General features: G+C 41.5%; 1 protein-coding gene across 1 annotated transcript in view; it reads right to left on the bottom strand.

The window, feature by feature from the left end:
- Positions 1-13,734, bottom strand: part of LOC111155881 (solute carrier family 9 member A2) — a 104,149-nt gene extending 90,415 nt beyond the window's left edge. The window contains exon 1 of the mRNA XM_022516332.1: positions 13,446-13,734. Within this exon, the coding sequence (XP_022372040.1) occupies positions 13,446-13,734 (289 nt within the window). The remainder of the gene's footprint in view (positions 1-13,445) is intronic.
- Positions 13,735-17,544: the final 3,810 nt, after the last annotated feature.

Below are 17,544 nucleotides of genomic sequence, written 5' to 3' on the forward strand. Positions count from 1 at the left end.
TATACAATCATTCAAGAGAGTAATCAAACTAAAGATCAAGAGAATTTCTCAATCAAAGGCCCTCCCTGAAGTATCCACCAAAGAACATATTTCAGTAAAAAGAAAACAATCTGGGGGGGAAAGGGGAGACAGAAGAAGTAATAAAAAAAAATTGGCAAGCATGTCTGCAAATGTAAACACTGCCTATAAAAATTAAAAACTAATTTGGAGGACATTAAATAGAAATCAGGTCTAAAAATTAAAATCTGATTTGGAAGAAGTTAAATATAGACCCAGTCTGAACTATAAGACAAAAAATTAAAATTCTGCAACAGACAGCAGTCAAAAAGTTTTATAGTTTAAGTATTATTCAAAAAGTGGATAAAACAATAATAAAATAGCAAATACTGTGTTCACCACATTCCAAAAAGTTATTTTAAGATTTTACATATATTAACTAATTTAATTTTTACAACAGCCTATGACATCAGTACTTTTATTTACCCATTTAACCAATAAAGCAACTGAACACAGAGAGTTTAAGTTATGCACACAATATTATACAACTACAAAATATGTAGGAACGTGTAACTGAGATGTGAGCCAAAGCAACCTGGCATTACTCCTGCTATCTGGTAATCAGATTAAAATTGAAGAGTCACCACAAAAGGAAGAGAAACAGAATGTATAATAATATATAAAAAATAAATGAAAAAAAATTACTAAACCAAAAACTGACAAGAAAACTATAAAGACACCAAGTAAAAGCACAATAAATAAAGAACAAAGTAAGCCCACATATATAACTCACAATAAATGTAACTGCACTTTTGAAATTGCAGACATTTTAAAAATTTAAAGAAAAAAAAATCCAGTTATAGATGGTTTAATAAAATATATAGAAAGGAAATTACCTAACTGATTTAATAGTAATATTATAAAAAGAGATACATCTGGAAAATACAGATGTGGAAAACAGATACAGAAAAAAAGACATATGCAAAATCTAGTTTTATTTTGAATAGCAATAGCAATAAAAGAAAAATAGACTATGAGCCACAAGAATATTATTGAAAATAAGGAAGTTCATAACTTAATAATTAAAGGACAAATTCACTCAGAAGACATAACAGTAAACTCATATGCACCTAAAACAGTATCAAAATATACAAAGCAAAAATTAACAAAATTATGAACCGTAATTGGTATCACAATCTTAGGATTGATTTTAATGTACCATATAATCTAATAGATAAAAAAAGCCAAAAAACTTGGCAATTCTATTAAAAATCTGAACAGTATAATTACAAATTTAATCTAGTACGTGTGTATGTGTGTGTGTGTCTGCGTATGTGCACATGTGCCTGTATAAAATTCTGCACCAAACAGAGAATATATAACCTTTTTCAAGCAAGTGTGGAAAACGCAGTTTAAAAATGACCATAGAGGTCGCAGCGATTTGTCTTAAGGGTGGAGGAGCACCCGGTTGCAGGCTGGCGCCCGGTGACGATTACTCGGGTTTAACGCTCTCTGGGGTCTTTCGTGTTCTGGACTACACTTTCCAGAGGCCTCCAGGGGTAACGTCACTTCCTTCTAAGGTGGTCGGTGCTGTTATGCTGGAGCGAACTGCACAGCACCCTGGTGGAGGAAGCGCAGCCCGTGGGTTCGCTCCAGTGAGGCGGCCCGGGAGCCTGACGCCAGGGAAGCTGAAGGTGAACAGAGACTAAGGGAAGAGCTGATATTGGACAACTGAGTTTAATCCAAGCATATTTTCCTGGGGTGGTTGCCACCCTTTTAGTATTTTACTTGCTCCTTCATATACTCTTCTCTGGACAAAATGACAAGGCGGAAAAATTCACCACAAAAAAAAGAACAAGAGGCAGTACCAAAGGCTAGGGACCTAATCAATACAGACATTGGTAATATGTCAGATCTAGAGTTCAGAATGACGATTCTCAAGGTTCTAGCCGGGCTCGAAAAAGGCATGGAAGACATTAGAGAAAACCTCTCGGGAGATATAAAAGCCCTTTCTGGAGAAATAAAAGAACTAAAATCTAACCAAGTTGAAATCAAAAAAGCTATTATGAGGTGCAATAAAAATGGAGGCTCTCACTGTTAGGATAAATGAGGCAGAAGAAAGAATTAGCGATATAGAAGACCAAATGACAGAGAATAAAGAAGCTGAGCAAAAGAGGGACAAACAGCTACTGGACCACAAGGGGAGAATTCGAGAGATAAGTGACACCATAAGACGAAACAACATTAGAATAATTGGGATTCCAGAAGAAGAGGAAACAGAGAGGGGAGCAGAAGGTATATTGGAGAGAATTATTGGAGAGAATTTCCCCAATATGGCAAAGGGAACAAGCATCAAAATCCAGGAGGTTCAGAGAACCCCCTTCAAAATCAATAAGAATAGGTCCACACCCCATCACCTAACAGTAAAATTTACAAGTCTTAGTGACAAAGAGAAAATCCTGAAAGCAGCCTGGGAAAAGAAGTCTGTAACGTACAATGGTAAAAATATTAGATTGGCAGCAGACTTATCCACAGAGACCTGGCAGGCCAGAAAGAGCTGGCATGATATATTCAGAGTATTAAACGAGAAAAACATGCAGCCAAGAATACTATATCCAGCTAGGCTATCATTGAAAATAGAAGGAGAGATTAAAAGCTTCCAGGACAAACAAAAACTGAAAGAATTTGCAACAAACCAGCTCTACAGGAAATATTGAAAGGGGTCCTCTAAGCAAAGAGAGACCCTACAAGTAGTAGATCAGAAAGAAACAGAGACAATATACAATAACAGTCACCTTACAGGCAATACAATGGCACTAAATTCATATCTCTCAATACTTACCCTGAATGTTAATGGGCTAAATGCCCCAATCAAAAGACACAGGGTATCAGAATGGATAAAAAAACAAAACCCATCTATATGCTGCCTACAAGAAACTCATCTTAAACCCAAAGACACCTCCAGGTTTAAAGTGAGGGGGTGGAAAAGAATTTACCATGCTAATGGACATCAGAAGAAAGCAGGAGTGGCAATCCTTATATCAGATCAATTAGATTTTAAGCCAAAGACTATAATAAGAGATGAGGAAGGACACTATATCATACTCAAAGGAACTGTCCAACAAGAAGATCTAACAATTTTAAATATCTATGCCCCTAACGTGGGAGCAGCCCACTATATAAACCAATTAATAACAAAATCAAAGAAACACATCGACAATAATACAATAATAGTAGGGGACTTTAACACTCCCCTCACTGAAATGGACAGATCATCCCAGCAAAAGATCAACAAGGAAATCAAGGCCTTAAATGACACACTGGACCAGATGGACATCACAGATATATTCAGAACATTTCATCCCAAAGCAACAGAATACACATTCTTCTCTAGTGCACATGGAACATTCTCCAGAATAGAGCACATTCTTGGTCCTAAATCAGGTCTCAACCGTTATCAAAAGATTGGAATCATTCCCCGCATATTTTCAGACCACAATGCTCTGAAGCTAGAACTCAATCACTAGAGGAAATTTGGAAAGAACCCAAATACATGGAGACTAAACAGCATCCTTCTAAAGAATGAATGGGTCAACCAGGAAATTAAAGAAGAATTGAAAAATTTCATGGAAACAAATGATAATGAAAACACAACGGTTCAGAATCTGTGGGACACAACAAAGGCAGTCCTGAGAGGAAAATATATAGCGGTACAAGCCTTTCTCAAGAAACAAGAAAGGTCTCAGGTACACAACCTAACCCTACACCTAAAGGAGCTGGAGAAAGAACAAGAAAGAAACCCTAAACCCAGCAGGAGAAGAGAAATCATAAAGATCAGAGCAGAAACCAATGAAATAGAAACCAAAAAAACAATAGAACAAATCAACAAAACTAGGAGCTGGTTCTTTGAAAGAATTAATAAGATCGATAAACCCCTGGCCAGACTTATCAAAAAGAAAAGAGAAAGGACCCAAATAAATAAAATCATGAATGAAAGAGGAGAGATCACAACTAACACCAAAGAAATACAGACAATTATAAGAACATACTATGAGCAACTCTACGCCAACAAATTTGACAATCTGGAAGAAATGGATGCATTCCTAGAGACATATAAACTACCACAACTGAACCAGGAAGAAAGAGAAAGCCTGAACAGACCCATAACCAGTAAGGAGATTGAAACAGTCATCAAAAATCTCCAAACAAACAAAAGCCCAGGGCCAGATGGCTTCCCAGGGGAATTCTACCAAACATTTAAAGAAGAACTAATTCCTATTCTCTTGAAACTGTTCCAAAAAATAGAAATGGAAGGAAAACTTCCAAACTCATTTTATGAGGCCAGCATCACCTTGATCCCAAAACCGAACAAGGATCCCATCAAAAAAGAGAACTACAGACCAATATCCTTGATGAACACAGATGCAAAAATTCTCGCCAAAATACTAGCCAATAGGATTCAACAGTACATTAAAAGGATTATTCACCATGACCAAGTGGGATTTATTCCAGGGCTGCAAGGTTGGTTCAACATCCGCAAATCAATCAATGTGATACAACACATTAATAAAAGAAAGAACAAGAACCATATGATACTCTCCATAGATGCTGACAAAGCATTTGACAAAGTACAGCATCCCTTCCTGATCAAAACTCTTCAAAGCGTAGGGATAGAGGGCACATACCTCAATATTATCAAAGCCATCTATGAAAAACCCACCACAAATATCATTCTCAATGCAGAAAAACGGAAAGCTTTTCCGCTAAGGTCAGGAACACGGCAGGGATGTCCGTTATCACCACTGCTATTCAACATAGTACTAGAAGTCCTAGCCTCAGCAATCAGACAACAAAAGGAAATTAAAGGCATCCAAATCGGCAAAGAAGAAGTCAAACTATCACTCTTCGCAGATGATATGATACTATATGTGGAAAACCCAAAAGACTCCACTCCAAAACTGCTAGAACTTGTACAGGAATTCAGTAAAGTGTCAGGATATAAAATCAACGCACAGAAATCAGTTGCATTTCTCTACACCAACAACAAGACAGAAGAAAGAGAAATTAAGGAGTCAATCCCATTTACAATTGCACCCAAAACTATAAGATACCTAGGAATAAACCTAACCAAAGAGACTAAGAATCTATACACAGAAAACTATAAAGTACTCATGAAAGAAATTGAGGAAGACACAAAGAAATGGAAAAATGTTCCATGCTCCTGGATTGGAAGAATAAATATTGTGAAAATGTCTATGCTACCTAAAGCAATCTACACATTTAATGCAATTCCTATCAAAGTACCACCCATTTTTTTCAAAGAAATGGAACAAATAATCCTAAAATTTATATGGAACCAGAAAAGACCTCGAATAGCCAAAGGAATATTGAAAAAGAAAGCCAAAGTTGGTGGCATCACAATTCTGGACTTCAAGCTCTATTACAAAGCTGTCATCATCAAGACAGCATGGTACTGGCACAAAAACAGACACATAGATCAACAGAACAGAATAGAGAGCCCAGAAATAGACCCTCAACTCTATGGTCAACTCGTCTTCGACAAAGCAGGAAAGAATGTCCAATGGAAAAAAGACAGCCTCTTCAATAAATGGTGTTGGGAAAATTGGACAGCCACATGCAGAAAAATGAAATTGGATCATCTCCTTACACCACACACGAAAATAGACTCAAAATGGATGAAGGACCTCAATGTGAGAAAGGAATCCATCAAAATCCTTGAGGAGAACACAGGCAGCAACCTCTTCGACCTCAGCCGCAGCAACATCTTCCTAGGAACATCGCCAAAGGCAAGGGAAGCAAGGGCAAAAATGAACTATTGGGATTTTATCAAGATCAAAAGCTTTTGCACAGCAAAGGAAACAGTGAACAAAACCAAAAGACAACTGACAGAATGGGAGAAGATATTTGCAAATGACATATCAGATAAAGGGCTAGTGTCCAAAATCTATAAAGAACTTAGCAAACTCAACACCCAAAGAACAAATAATCCAATCAAGAAATGGGCAGAAGACATGAACAGACATTTCTGCAAAGAAGACATCCAGATGGCCAACAGACACATGAAAAAGTGCTCCACATCACTCGGCATCAGGGAAATACAAATCAAAACCACAATGAGATACCACCTCACACCAGTCAGAATGGCTAAAATTAACAAGTCAGGAAATGACAGATGCTGGCGAGGATGCGGAGAAAGGGGAACCCTCCTACACTGTTGGTGGGAATGCAAGCTGGTGCAACCACTCTGGAAAACAGCATGGAGGTTCCTCAAAATGTTGAAAATAGAACTACCCTATGACCCAGCAATTGCACTGCTGGGTATTTACCCTAAAGATACAAACGTAGTGATCCGAAGGGGCACGTGCACCCGAATGTTTATAGCAGCAATGTCTACAATAGCCAAACTATGCAAAGAACCTAGATGTCCATCAACAGACGAATGGATAAAGAAGATGTGGTATATATACACAATGGAATACTATGCAGCCATCAAAAGAAATGAAATCTTGCCATTTGCGACGACGTGGATGGAACTAGAGGGTATCATGCTTAGCGAAATAAGTCAATCGGAGAAAGACAACTATCATATGATCTCCCTGATATGAGGGAGAGGAGATGCAACATGGGGGGTTAAGGGGGTAGGAGAAGAGTAAATGAAACAAGATGGGATTGGGAGGGAGACAAACCATAAGTGACTCTTAATCTCACAAAACAAACTGAGGGTTGATGGGGGGAGGGGGGTTTGGAGAGGGGGTGTAGGGTTATGGACATTGGGGAGGGTATGTGCTATGGTGAGTGCTGTGAAGTGTGTAAACCTGGCGATTCACAGACCTGTACCCCTGGGGATAAAAATATATTATATGTTTATAAAAAATAAAATTTAATAAAAAAAAATGACCATAGAATTAGGTGATACACCACTAAATTCTGCTCGTAAAACCAATATTACACTGTACGTTAACTATCTAAAATTTAAATAAAAATAAACAAGGAGCACATATTAAACCACAGAGAACATCCCAATCAATATCAAAAATCAGTATCAGGCCTATCTAAACAAAATGTAATAAAATATGAATAAAATAAAAAATAACCACATATCTCTATATGTTTACTAACTATAAACTACCACTGTAAATAATTATTGGACTAGAATAATAAAAATCACAAGGTGGGGGTTGTCTGTGTGGCTCAGTGGGTTAAAGGACCAGCTCTTGATTTAGGCTCAGGTCTTGATCTCAGGTCATGAGATTAAGCCCCATATCAGGCTTCACACTCAGCTCAGAGTCTGCTTGAGAGATTCTTTCCCTCTCCCTCTGCCCCTTCCACTGCTCATATACTCTCTCTCAAAAATAAACATACAAACAAACAAACAAATAAAATCCTTTCTAAAAATCACAAGGAAATTTAAAAATACTGAGAACTAAACAATAGTGAAAACTTAACATATCAAAACTGTACAATGCAACTAAAGTAGGACAGAGCATAGTATTTCTAGCCTTCAATACATATATTGCTATCCTTCAAAGATATACCCATTTGGATCACAAGAAACCATCTTTAAGAAGAGTTTCTTTTAATATTCCTATTTCAGCTCATGAGGCATTTCTTTGATTCCATGAAGACTAAATTAGATTTTATACACATCAGTGACTGAGTGCCCCTGATGAGATACATCAGTTTTCTTTCTAGCTTTATCACTGATATTGGTGGGTTAAGTTCTTCTCTCAGAATATAATGGTTTGTCAATTGATAACAATAATGATTTCATGCAGTTTCGTAGGAAACTACAATTTCATCTGCATCTCTCCCCTGAATTCTTTAGTCTCTGTCATGCTCTTTATTGTTGCAATTTGCAATAAAGATGAATTTACATAAACTAAGAATTATCATGACTATGCATTGTACCAGTCTTAAATGTCTGTTTATCATAGCTTTGAATTTAGTGAAAACAAGGAAATAGCCATATTTAGGAGAAACTGATGAAGAGAAATGGCTTCTTAGGAGCTATAATAACTAAAAAAATAATAATCATAATAAATAAAGGAGTCATAATAACTAAAATAAACTATTGAAAGAGTTTTGTCCATTTTAATAAGACTGATGTCATTTTAGTGTAAGGGTATGCCAATTTTAGAGCAGAGTTCATAAAAATATTCATCATTGAAATTATTGAAAGTAATATTAAATATGTTTTCAACTATAAGTGTTCTTTCAGGGATTAACTACACTTGTAAGGTGGGAGTCGACATATTAGAAAACAAGTAAAATCAATAACTAACGAGCTAAGCTCTAAATTCAGGAATGGAAAAAAATAACAAAATACACACCAATAAAGTAGGAGTAACTAAATAATAAAGAGAAGGAAGTGATAAACTAGAAACCAATCAAAATCCGATTCTTTGAAAAAAGTATAAAATTGATAAACTTCTGAGAATTTGGTCAAGGTAAAAAAAAAAACAAAAATAACAGTATTAGGAATAAAAAGGCAGAATAATAAATGCAGTTAAAGTAGATTATTTTAAATAGAAAATAACTTCCTTCCCATAAATTTAAAAACTCAGATGAAATGATGATTTCCCAGAAAAATAAAAACACAAATACTAAAGTTGACTGAAGAAGAAATAGATAAGCCAAATAGAACTATGTTTTTAAAAGCAATTGAATCACTGATGAAAATCTATCCACATACAAATCAAATTCACTTGGTTTTACAGGTGAATTTTTACAACCCTACAAAGAACAAACACATTTATACAAAAAGTTCTTTATATGATTTTAGGGCTTCATAATATGTGAAAGAATTCTGTTTTTTTAAAAAAAAGTATCCCATTGATGATAATTATTGTCATAGTGGAAGTTGCCATAGAGACTAACATTTTTGGTGAAAACTTACGTGTTATTCTTTGAAAAGGTAAGAAAATATTCCTCTGTTAGAGTGATAAAATTCTAGAAGGCACCTGAAATGATCTTGGAAAGAATTCCAGAAAGCTGTTGTAGTCCTCTTTCACCCTTTGGTTAGCCCAAAGGGAAAAGATGGAAACTATGAGACAGAAAGGATCAAAACTCTTAGCTTAAGGACAAACACATGGCATCAGGAAGACGTAGCTTCAGAAATGTTCACAAACAGGTGAAGATCATGAGCTTCGCCCCCTGACAAACCAGCTGCTGCTTGAGGAAAACCGAACACAACAAAGAGAAACAGATCAAGGGCAAGGGTAGGTTCTTCTAAGAGACCGAGATCTCAGGTGATACGGATAGATACCAACTGAAGAAACTACCTGGTTTCATATTTCAAATCAGAACAGACTGGAGCCCAGAGGAGAAACCCTCATGGACCAAACTGCTTTGCCTCTTCCTTACAACAATACTACAACTTATTTAATGTCAAGACAGCAGGGTAGAGGGAAGTGGAAAATCCTGCATCCTAACCCCAAGTTTAGGTATAAAGGAAATGAAAAGGGCAGGATTCATGCTGACACCTGGAAGAGGAAAACAGGTCAGCTCAAGACGACAAGATAAGTGAGGGGATATCTGGGAAACCACTGAGGACAAAGAAGGGCGTCCTGTTGCTTTAAACAGCAGGGACCCAGTGCTCTGTCCCTTAACTTTGAAGAGAGGTAGAACACATACCCAAGCTCACCCAGCTTAGGACAAATCCCACTGATCCACTTCATGGGCAAGAAAATCAGAGAAGACCCTCTTAGAACACTCCAAGAAATTTTTCTCTAATTCTTTGGCTACCTATTATTCTAAGCTGCAGAACTCCATCCCTGTGTATAGGATTTACCAAGCAAGGTGTGCATTTATAGCTGTTAAAAAAAAAAATCAATAGTTACTCGAAATATAAATATTCAAAATAAAGAACAATACAGGTTCACATGTGTAAGGATCTAAGTGAAAAACAAGGGAATGTTTCTTGCCAAAATTTTAAAAACTATTCAAGGTTGTACTAAATTCTATGTTCTTTTATTTATTTAACCTACTTTACATATGCAATCACATTATCATCATTTCTTTTAAACCAAATAAATCAGAAATTGAGTTTCCCTGATAATCAAGTAAAAACAATAAGAAGTTGAATCATTCAACACTCTGCCAGACATTCACTTGCTCACTTTTTTATTTTATTTTATTTATTTGACACAGAGAGAGAGAGAGAGAGAGTGAGGGAGGAAATACAACCAAGCAGAGAGAAGCAGGCTTCCCACTGAGCAGGGAGCCCAACCCACATGGGGGCTCCATCCCAGGACCCTGGGACCATGACCTGAGCAGAAGGCAGATGCCTAATGACTGAGCCATCCAGGCGCCCCGCACTTGCTCACTTCTGACTGCAATATTTCTAAGATTATATTGGGCTGCGATCTAGCAAACCATGCTGAATTCACCGTCTGGCATGATTTAAACCTCCCACGGATGTGATTCGGAGCCTCCGTTTGGGGCAACCTGTTACCTTTGTTCAGTTTAATCACTAGCAATGTGTCTCCATGTTCTCTGCAGCAGGTAAGTTCAGGTACACTTGGTTCAGGGCATAAAAGTGCCCCAAATAGAAAACATGGCATTTCGCATGAGTTAACCCATCTGTTATCTCATCACCTCAAGATCCTGGCACAGCTCAATTCATTATCCTGCCCCAAATATAAGCAAATTAAATCATATAAGTCACCCCAAAGTAAGTTTTTCCAGTGCAAAAGTTTAGAATGACTAGATAACTGCTGAATGGGCTGGAAAGGCAATCCTCAGTACAAGGACAATCTTCCCCAAAGCCAACAGAAAGTTTAGGGCCTGGGGGAGAAGGTGGGGGCTATCTGCACATTTCCAGGTGCCTCTAAGGACAGATAGAGCTGCAGCAGGAGGATAGGGCTGGACTATATATAGGAAGAACCTAGGAAACACCACAAGGACCAGCTTTTGGGATTCTAAAACCATACCTTCCACTCCGGGAACTTTATCCTTCAACCCACCCATGGCAATCTCTACTCGGGTCTCTCTGCTCAAACCCTTCTGGTTCGGAGACATGAACACTATTTCCATTTCTGTGTCACATGCAGATGCAGGAGAGAAAGAGGAGATGGTAGCCAGTGAAGCTGAGAATTGAGGGGGGGGGCTGTTACCTAAAAGATTGGGAGAACAGCAAGTGCCAAGGAATGTAAATACATCTGGGTTAAAAAAAAAAAAAAATAGTGCCCACGGGCAGATCAATACACCTATGAACTCAAACAAGCCTTTTAATAAGATACCATACAATTAACAGAGTAAGGTCCAGCAAGACGAATAGATCAAGATAGAAAAAGAACAAGTATGAGAAAGAGAATAAGAGCACTTGGAAAAAGCTGATCCTAAAACAGAAACAGAGAAAGGCAGGAGGTAGCCCAGCACAGTGGAAAAGGAAACACAGTGCCAGAGCACCCCATGAGGTTACTGCAGTTCCTCTTCCACTCCTCCTAGTGAAGACACTACTCTGCACTTAGCCTATGCCCAGGATTTTCTAAGAATGTTAAACATAGGCAGTCTCATTTAATCCTCCTGACAAAACAAGCCTCCAGGAGAGACATGAAGATGAGACATCAGACAGACCTGGGTGGAATTCTGGCTCCCCACCCACCAGCAAGGGAACCTCCCCACTTCTGCTTCCCCGTATAAGAAACGGGGTAATCGTACCTACCCAGGATGGTTGTGAAAATTAGAGATAATGAACTTAAGAGCCTACCAGCGGCTGTTATTAGTGTAATTAATTAGATTAAAATAATCAGGACCAAAGATCAAAACAAAGAGTTGTAATTGAATAGAAATGGCAACCAAGAAGCAGTCATGGAAACAGGGCACAAACGCACCAGGCCAGTGATGGAGGCTGGGAGAGAGAGAGTCCAGGAGCCTGCATTTGGGTCCCCACTTTGTGTGTCTGTGGGCAGCTCACATCAACTCTCTGGAGCTTCAGTTTCCACCTCTACCAAGTGTGTGTGGGGGGGGGGGGGATTAATAACTGTCCTTCCATGCGGCAGGGCTGTTGTGAGGTCCATGGGAGGACATAGCACCTGAGTTTATTATTACAGGCAACGAATTTATGCAAATGCACATACCTACTTGATAGATGGGGAAATCCATTTCCTCTGTTTCCATTTCTCAGGTGGAATTAAAACATGCAACTAGCACAACCATGTCAAAGCCAGGCAATGGCAGACTGCAAAGTCATCAAACATTATGTGCCTCCTTTGGTCATCATTAATAGAATCTAATTAATTTAATCTGACATCAGGCTTACGTACCCCAATTTCCACCATCGTACAAACCCAGCTCTTTGGACTGCTTTGTGCTTCCCCCCTATTTACGCCTCTGTTTATTCCTCTCTACAACATTATTCCCTTTCCTCTCCAACTAACTATATCCTGGTCATCCTTGAAAATCCCATTTAAATGCTTCCATTGCATGAGGAAGTGATTTCTGCCTCCCTACACTGCCATATTATCTTTTCAGAGTTTGTCACACTACTTAGCACTTTCCTGTACTAAGGTCACTGGTGCGTGTGCAGCACCTCTCCCACCAATCAATAAGCTGAAGGATGACAGGCAAGGTGTCTTCAATCCTTTATGGAGACCTGCCTTACCACAAAGCACAGGATTTTTCCCAGGACAAATACTGAAGACATATGCAATAATGCAAACATTCTCTCGACCTGATAACTTCTTTGAATCTTTACAACAGTAGTTGAGACATTTTAAAATGAAAAAAGTAGTTAAAATATAAAGTCAAAATAATGCAAAGCCCCATGATCACAACAAAAGTTTATTGGGGGGGGGGAATGGGGAATGAAGATGAGAAAATACCTTCTGAGCTTCTGCTTTCCAAATGAGAGTTAAAGAGATAGCTCCAAAAGTGGGTTAATAGTCTTTAAATATGCATCTCACTTCACTGGCCTCAGTGGCCTAAGAAAAAGCTTCCTGGAGAGTGACAGCCTTAGCCCAAAGGAGGGAGAAGACAGGGTGTTCCTGTCACAGCTGCAGGCTCTCAGTTGTCCCAGGTCCCCTCCCAGGCACTTCATTAGTCAGGTGCATGGCAGGGTCTGTGTCTTGGCCCAGGTGCCTCTTTCTTCTCAGATCATCCAAGGCTTTGACTGTTAAAACCTCTGCACTAGCCTGCGCCTCTCTCCCAATGACAGACAGGACTAAACCTCAGCCCACTGCCCTCCTCCCTCAGTAAACAGGTCTCTGCTTTGGTAGAGGGCTGTACCACTTGGCATAGGAGGCAAAAGTAAGCAGCAAGTCACTGAGTTTGGATGGGCTCATAGTCTGGGGCTATTTCAAGGCCAATGTCCACTTCAGAATCAAAGCCTGAAAATGCTCCTCCCCGGGTCCCTTTCGACTCAGACGCCCACCCGAACTTCCCCACCCGATCGCCCTCACCCCAGCTGGAGGGTCCAGCTCGCTCACCTATCTTAGCCAGAGAGGCCAACAGGATCCACAAGGTGATCTCGAAGGGGATCTGCACGTGGGGGTAATCCAGGGTGAACACTGGCAGTCGACTCTCCTCGAACGGCGTCGTTCCGGGAGCCACCACGCTCGCGGGGCTGGGCGGGCTGGAGCTGGCGCCCATGGCCCTCGACGCGTCCAGCAGGGTCTCAGCCAGGGTGCCCGCTGGCCCCGCCACCTGCAGGAGCAGGAGCAGCAGTAGCGGTGGAGGCGGCGGCCGCAGGCTCCGTCCGGTGCTCGTAAGCTCCATGGGTCTAACCCCCGAGACGCCGGCGACCCCGCGCTCGGCCCTCCGTGCGCTCAGCGCATCGCTCCCGGGGCAGCGCCGCCCGCTCGGCCGCGCACAGTGCGGAGCAGAGATCCTCTGCCCGCCGCCCGCCGCCTGCCGCCTGCCGCGCAGCCGGGTCTCTGCAGCCGACGGCTCGGTCTCCGCTGCCAACGGCCACACCGCCGGGCCAGGCGCGCACCCTCGGCCACCCTCAGCCGCCCTCCGCCGCCGGCCGCCGACCCATGCCCGGTGCGCTGCTCGCCGGCCGCAGCTGCAGGCCCTGCCCGGGGCGGCCCGGGGGCGGGGGCCGGAGCGGGGGCGGGGCGGGCGCGGCGCCCGGGCCGCGGGGCGGGAGGACGCGAGCACGGGGCGGACGCGCCGTGCACCTGCCCAAGCCCGCGGGCGACGCGGAGCCGCGCTCCCCTCTCGCCGGCACCGCGCGCCCAGACCCCCCACCCCCGGAACCAGCCAGCTCTGGGCGGAATCGCGCAAGGTGGCCAGAGCTGTCCCCGCCCCGGAGGCAGCGTCGGGCGTCCCTCCAGCGAAGGGGCCGGCGCGACCCACGCGTCGCGGCCTTACCCCACCGCAGGCACCTCTGAGGAGAGGCGGGTGCACTGGCCACGCGGGGAGGCGGCGCAGGCTTGGGGTCGGGAAGGGAAGCCGGGCCCCGCGGGGGTGGGGGAGCTCCCAACCCGGGAGCTGAGGAAGCCGGGACACACTGTGGAGCTGTGTGGAGGGTACAGAAAGTTGAGAAAAGCCTCATTTTGTTCCCCTTCTTAGGGTTATCAAGTCGCGGACTGTACGGAGCATTCTGTCTGCGCGCCGAAACTGCCTGTGCGGGACTCCGTGTTCCCACGCTCCCACGGAATCATTTCCTTTCTCCCTCCACCTTGTCCTGGGTCTCACTCCCTGTCCCACCGTCGATTCCCCCTTTTTCCCCCTGTCCCGATCACGAAAAAGAAAGAAAAAAGAAGAAATCTCTCTCTGTTTTTCAGGCTTAGAGGTGCACATGTCCGAGAGCAACAGAAATATAATTATTTCGTGAAAAGCCAGTGATTTGCCTAGCTCAGATTGACTTGCTCCGCTAATTACAGGACGGCTTGTGGTTAGGAAAGGGAAGGAAAGGGAGCGCGAATCTCCTTCTGGATCTGAAAGAGCTTCCAGGGCCAACCGCTCCCCACACACCCCACCCCCGCATTCGGGGTGCAGCCTTCTTACAAGGGAGTCTTAGACTTCCCTGGTTGCAGTCTTCTAGTCCCAGCATCTTTATCAGCAGAAACTGAAAGGAACGTAAAGGCAGACCGGTTGTCACTCAAATAATTGAAACAAATTTCCCTTCGATATTTAGGAAATGAAATCCTTCTCTTTTTTCAAATTTTTTGAATGTCAAAACAGGACTGCTACTATTAAGCACTCGCATTTCAAAATTTCAAGCAGATTTCTTTTTTCAAAGTTCTGACATAGGGAATCCATGAGATGTCAGCAGAGGATACAAGAAAAAAAGAAGAGAAAAAAAAAAAAGAAAGAAAACACTCTTCACCTGAATAGATGCGTATAAGGAAAACAGTCATCTTCAGACTTTGAAATTAATGCAGGGACGAGTTCAGAATCAAATGAGAGGATTCTAGGAGAAGACACAGAGTACCTCACTAAATATTTTATAAAGCGTTAGTGTCTCAAAAGTGCAACAAAACTTAATGTACAGATGTCCTATCTTCTTAAAAAGAATCATTGAGCCAACCAAAAACCTGCCTCCCTATCTAAATTCACTGGAAATCTTCATTAAAGATATGTGTTTGGGGGAAGTATGGGTGGCTCAGTTCTTAAGGGTGTGCCTTCTGATCAGGTCCTGATCCCAGGGTCCTGGAATCCAGCCCCACATGGGTCTCCCTACTCAGAGGGAAGCCTATCTCTCCCTCTCCCACTCCCCCTGCTTGTGTTCCCTCTCTTGCTGTGTCAAATAAATAAAAACTTTTAAAAAATAAAAAAAAAAGATATGTGTTTTGTATTCCCCGAAAGGAGCAGCAAATAATAACTTTGCAAAATTGTGTAGCTGTGCATGGGAAACTCCATGCAAGGCACTATATCTGTATTTTTCGTCAATGATCACAAAGCCCCAAAGGGATAAACATTCTTATACCCATTTTGTAATTGAAGAATTGTAGATGCAGAGATGTTTAAAAACAAACCAGCAAACAGATGTATCCAAATTTACAAATCAAATCAGAGTCTAGAAGGAATTTAAATCAGCCTATCCATGCCAACACTGGTTTCAGCACACCCTCTGGTTGGGGACCAGTTTCCCATAAATGGCAGGCTATTTTCTCAAGCTCTTTTAAATATAACGGTGGAGGATTATTCAGGGATTGTCCCCTAAAAAGCCATAGCAAAATAAAGTTTTATTTGCAGTAAGCAAGTCAGGCCAGTTCTACAAGTTTGGTGGAATAATAGTAGGGCAAGGGCACATTTGAGCAATAATTTCTACGAGTTTGAGTACATATAATGCTTTCAAGAATGATTGTGCATCAGGGGTGCCTGGGTGGCACAGTCGGGTGGGTATCTGACTCTTGGTTTCAGCTTGGGTGGTGATCTCAGGGTCACGAAGTTGAGCCCTGTATCAAGCTCATCGCAGAGCCAACTTTAGATTCTATTTGCCCCTCCCCATAAGTCCGCTTGTGTTCATGCTCTCTCTCTTTCTTCCCCTCTCTGAAATAAATAAATCTTTAAAAACAATTTTAAAAAAGGAAGATTGTGCATCATAAACAAGAAGATGAATGACAAATCTACATGTCTGGGATCTTACTGCCCAGAGTAACTGTAGAAATTATAGACTCTAGTATCACTCTACTTTTATAAGTCTATGTTAATGTAGTTAAAGATTAGCAACTTTTTCTTACATTTAGAAAAGTGTTCTTTTATATAAATGGAAGATGAAAGACATAGTTTTTAAAAGTCTTTTCATCTTTCCCCTTAACCAAATAAGAATTATGCTACACCCCCATGTTGAGGAGGACCTGGTTGAGCCATTTTTCAAAGGGCCCTATATCTAGGAGCTCATACCCTGAAAGTGATAACACCACCTATTACTGTTCCCCTTAAATGAGTGAAGGCAAGATCATGCCTCTATCAGGTTAAAATCCTTCAGTGACTTTTCAGTGCCATTTGGAAAGATTAAAATCCTACAGTGACTTACCTGATTTGACCTCTGCCTTTCACTCTCACTACTTTACTCCCCTACCCCCACTACCAATGCTTTATGAACTCTGACCAAATCTCCAGGCTCCCTTTCACCTCAGGACCTTTGCACATTCTGTTCTTTCTCCTCTCTGCCCTTCAACTTGTTAATTCCTCCTAGGGTCTCTCTGCTCAAAGGTAACTGACTCGAGGGTCTTACCTGGCACCTGCCTTCCTATTTTATGTCCTCTGATATCAGTCCATACTTTTCTGTCTTAGCATTTAATCATCCCACTTTACCTCCACTAGACCGAAAGCTCGGTGAAGGTAAAGATGATCAATTTGATTCACTTGTTTACCCTTAGTTCCTAGCACAGCGCCTAGAATAGAATAAATGCCACTTAGTAAGTATTGTATGGATGATAGCTCTTCTGCCTTAGGGATATGGGCCACAGGCCTTTCTGGTGGGTGAATCAGTGGCAGGACAGACATGAACAGTTCCACCTGAAATACTTCCCTCCAACGATCCCTGGTTCATATTTTAGGATCTCACATCTCCTTTTTTTCTTTCCACCCAAATACTTTGAAAATCCAATCACATGACAGGATTTCTAAGTA

This window comes from Enhydra lutris, unplaced genomic scaffold, assembly GCF_002288905.1.
Source record: "Enhydra lutris kenyoni isolate GAN:26980312 unplaced genomic scaffold, ASM228890v2 scaffoldscaffold44, whole genome shotgun sequence".
Taxonomy (NCBI): Eukaryota; Metazoa; Chordata; class Mammalia; order Carnivora; family Mustelidae; genus Enhydra; species Enhydra lutris.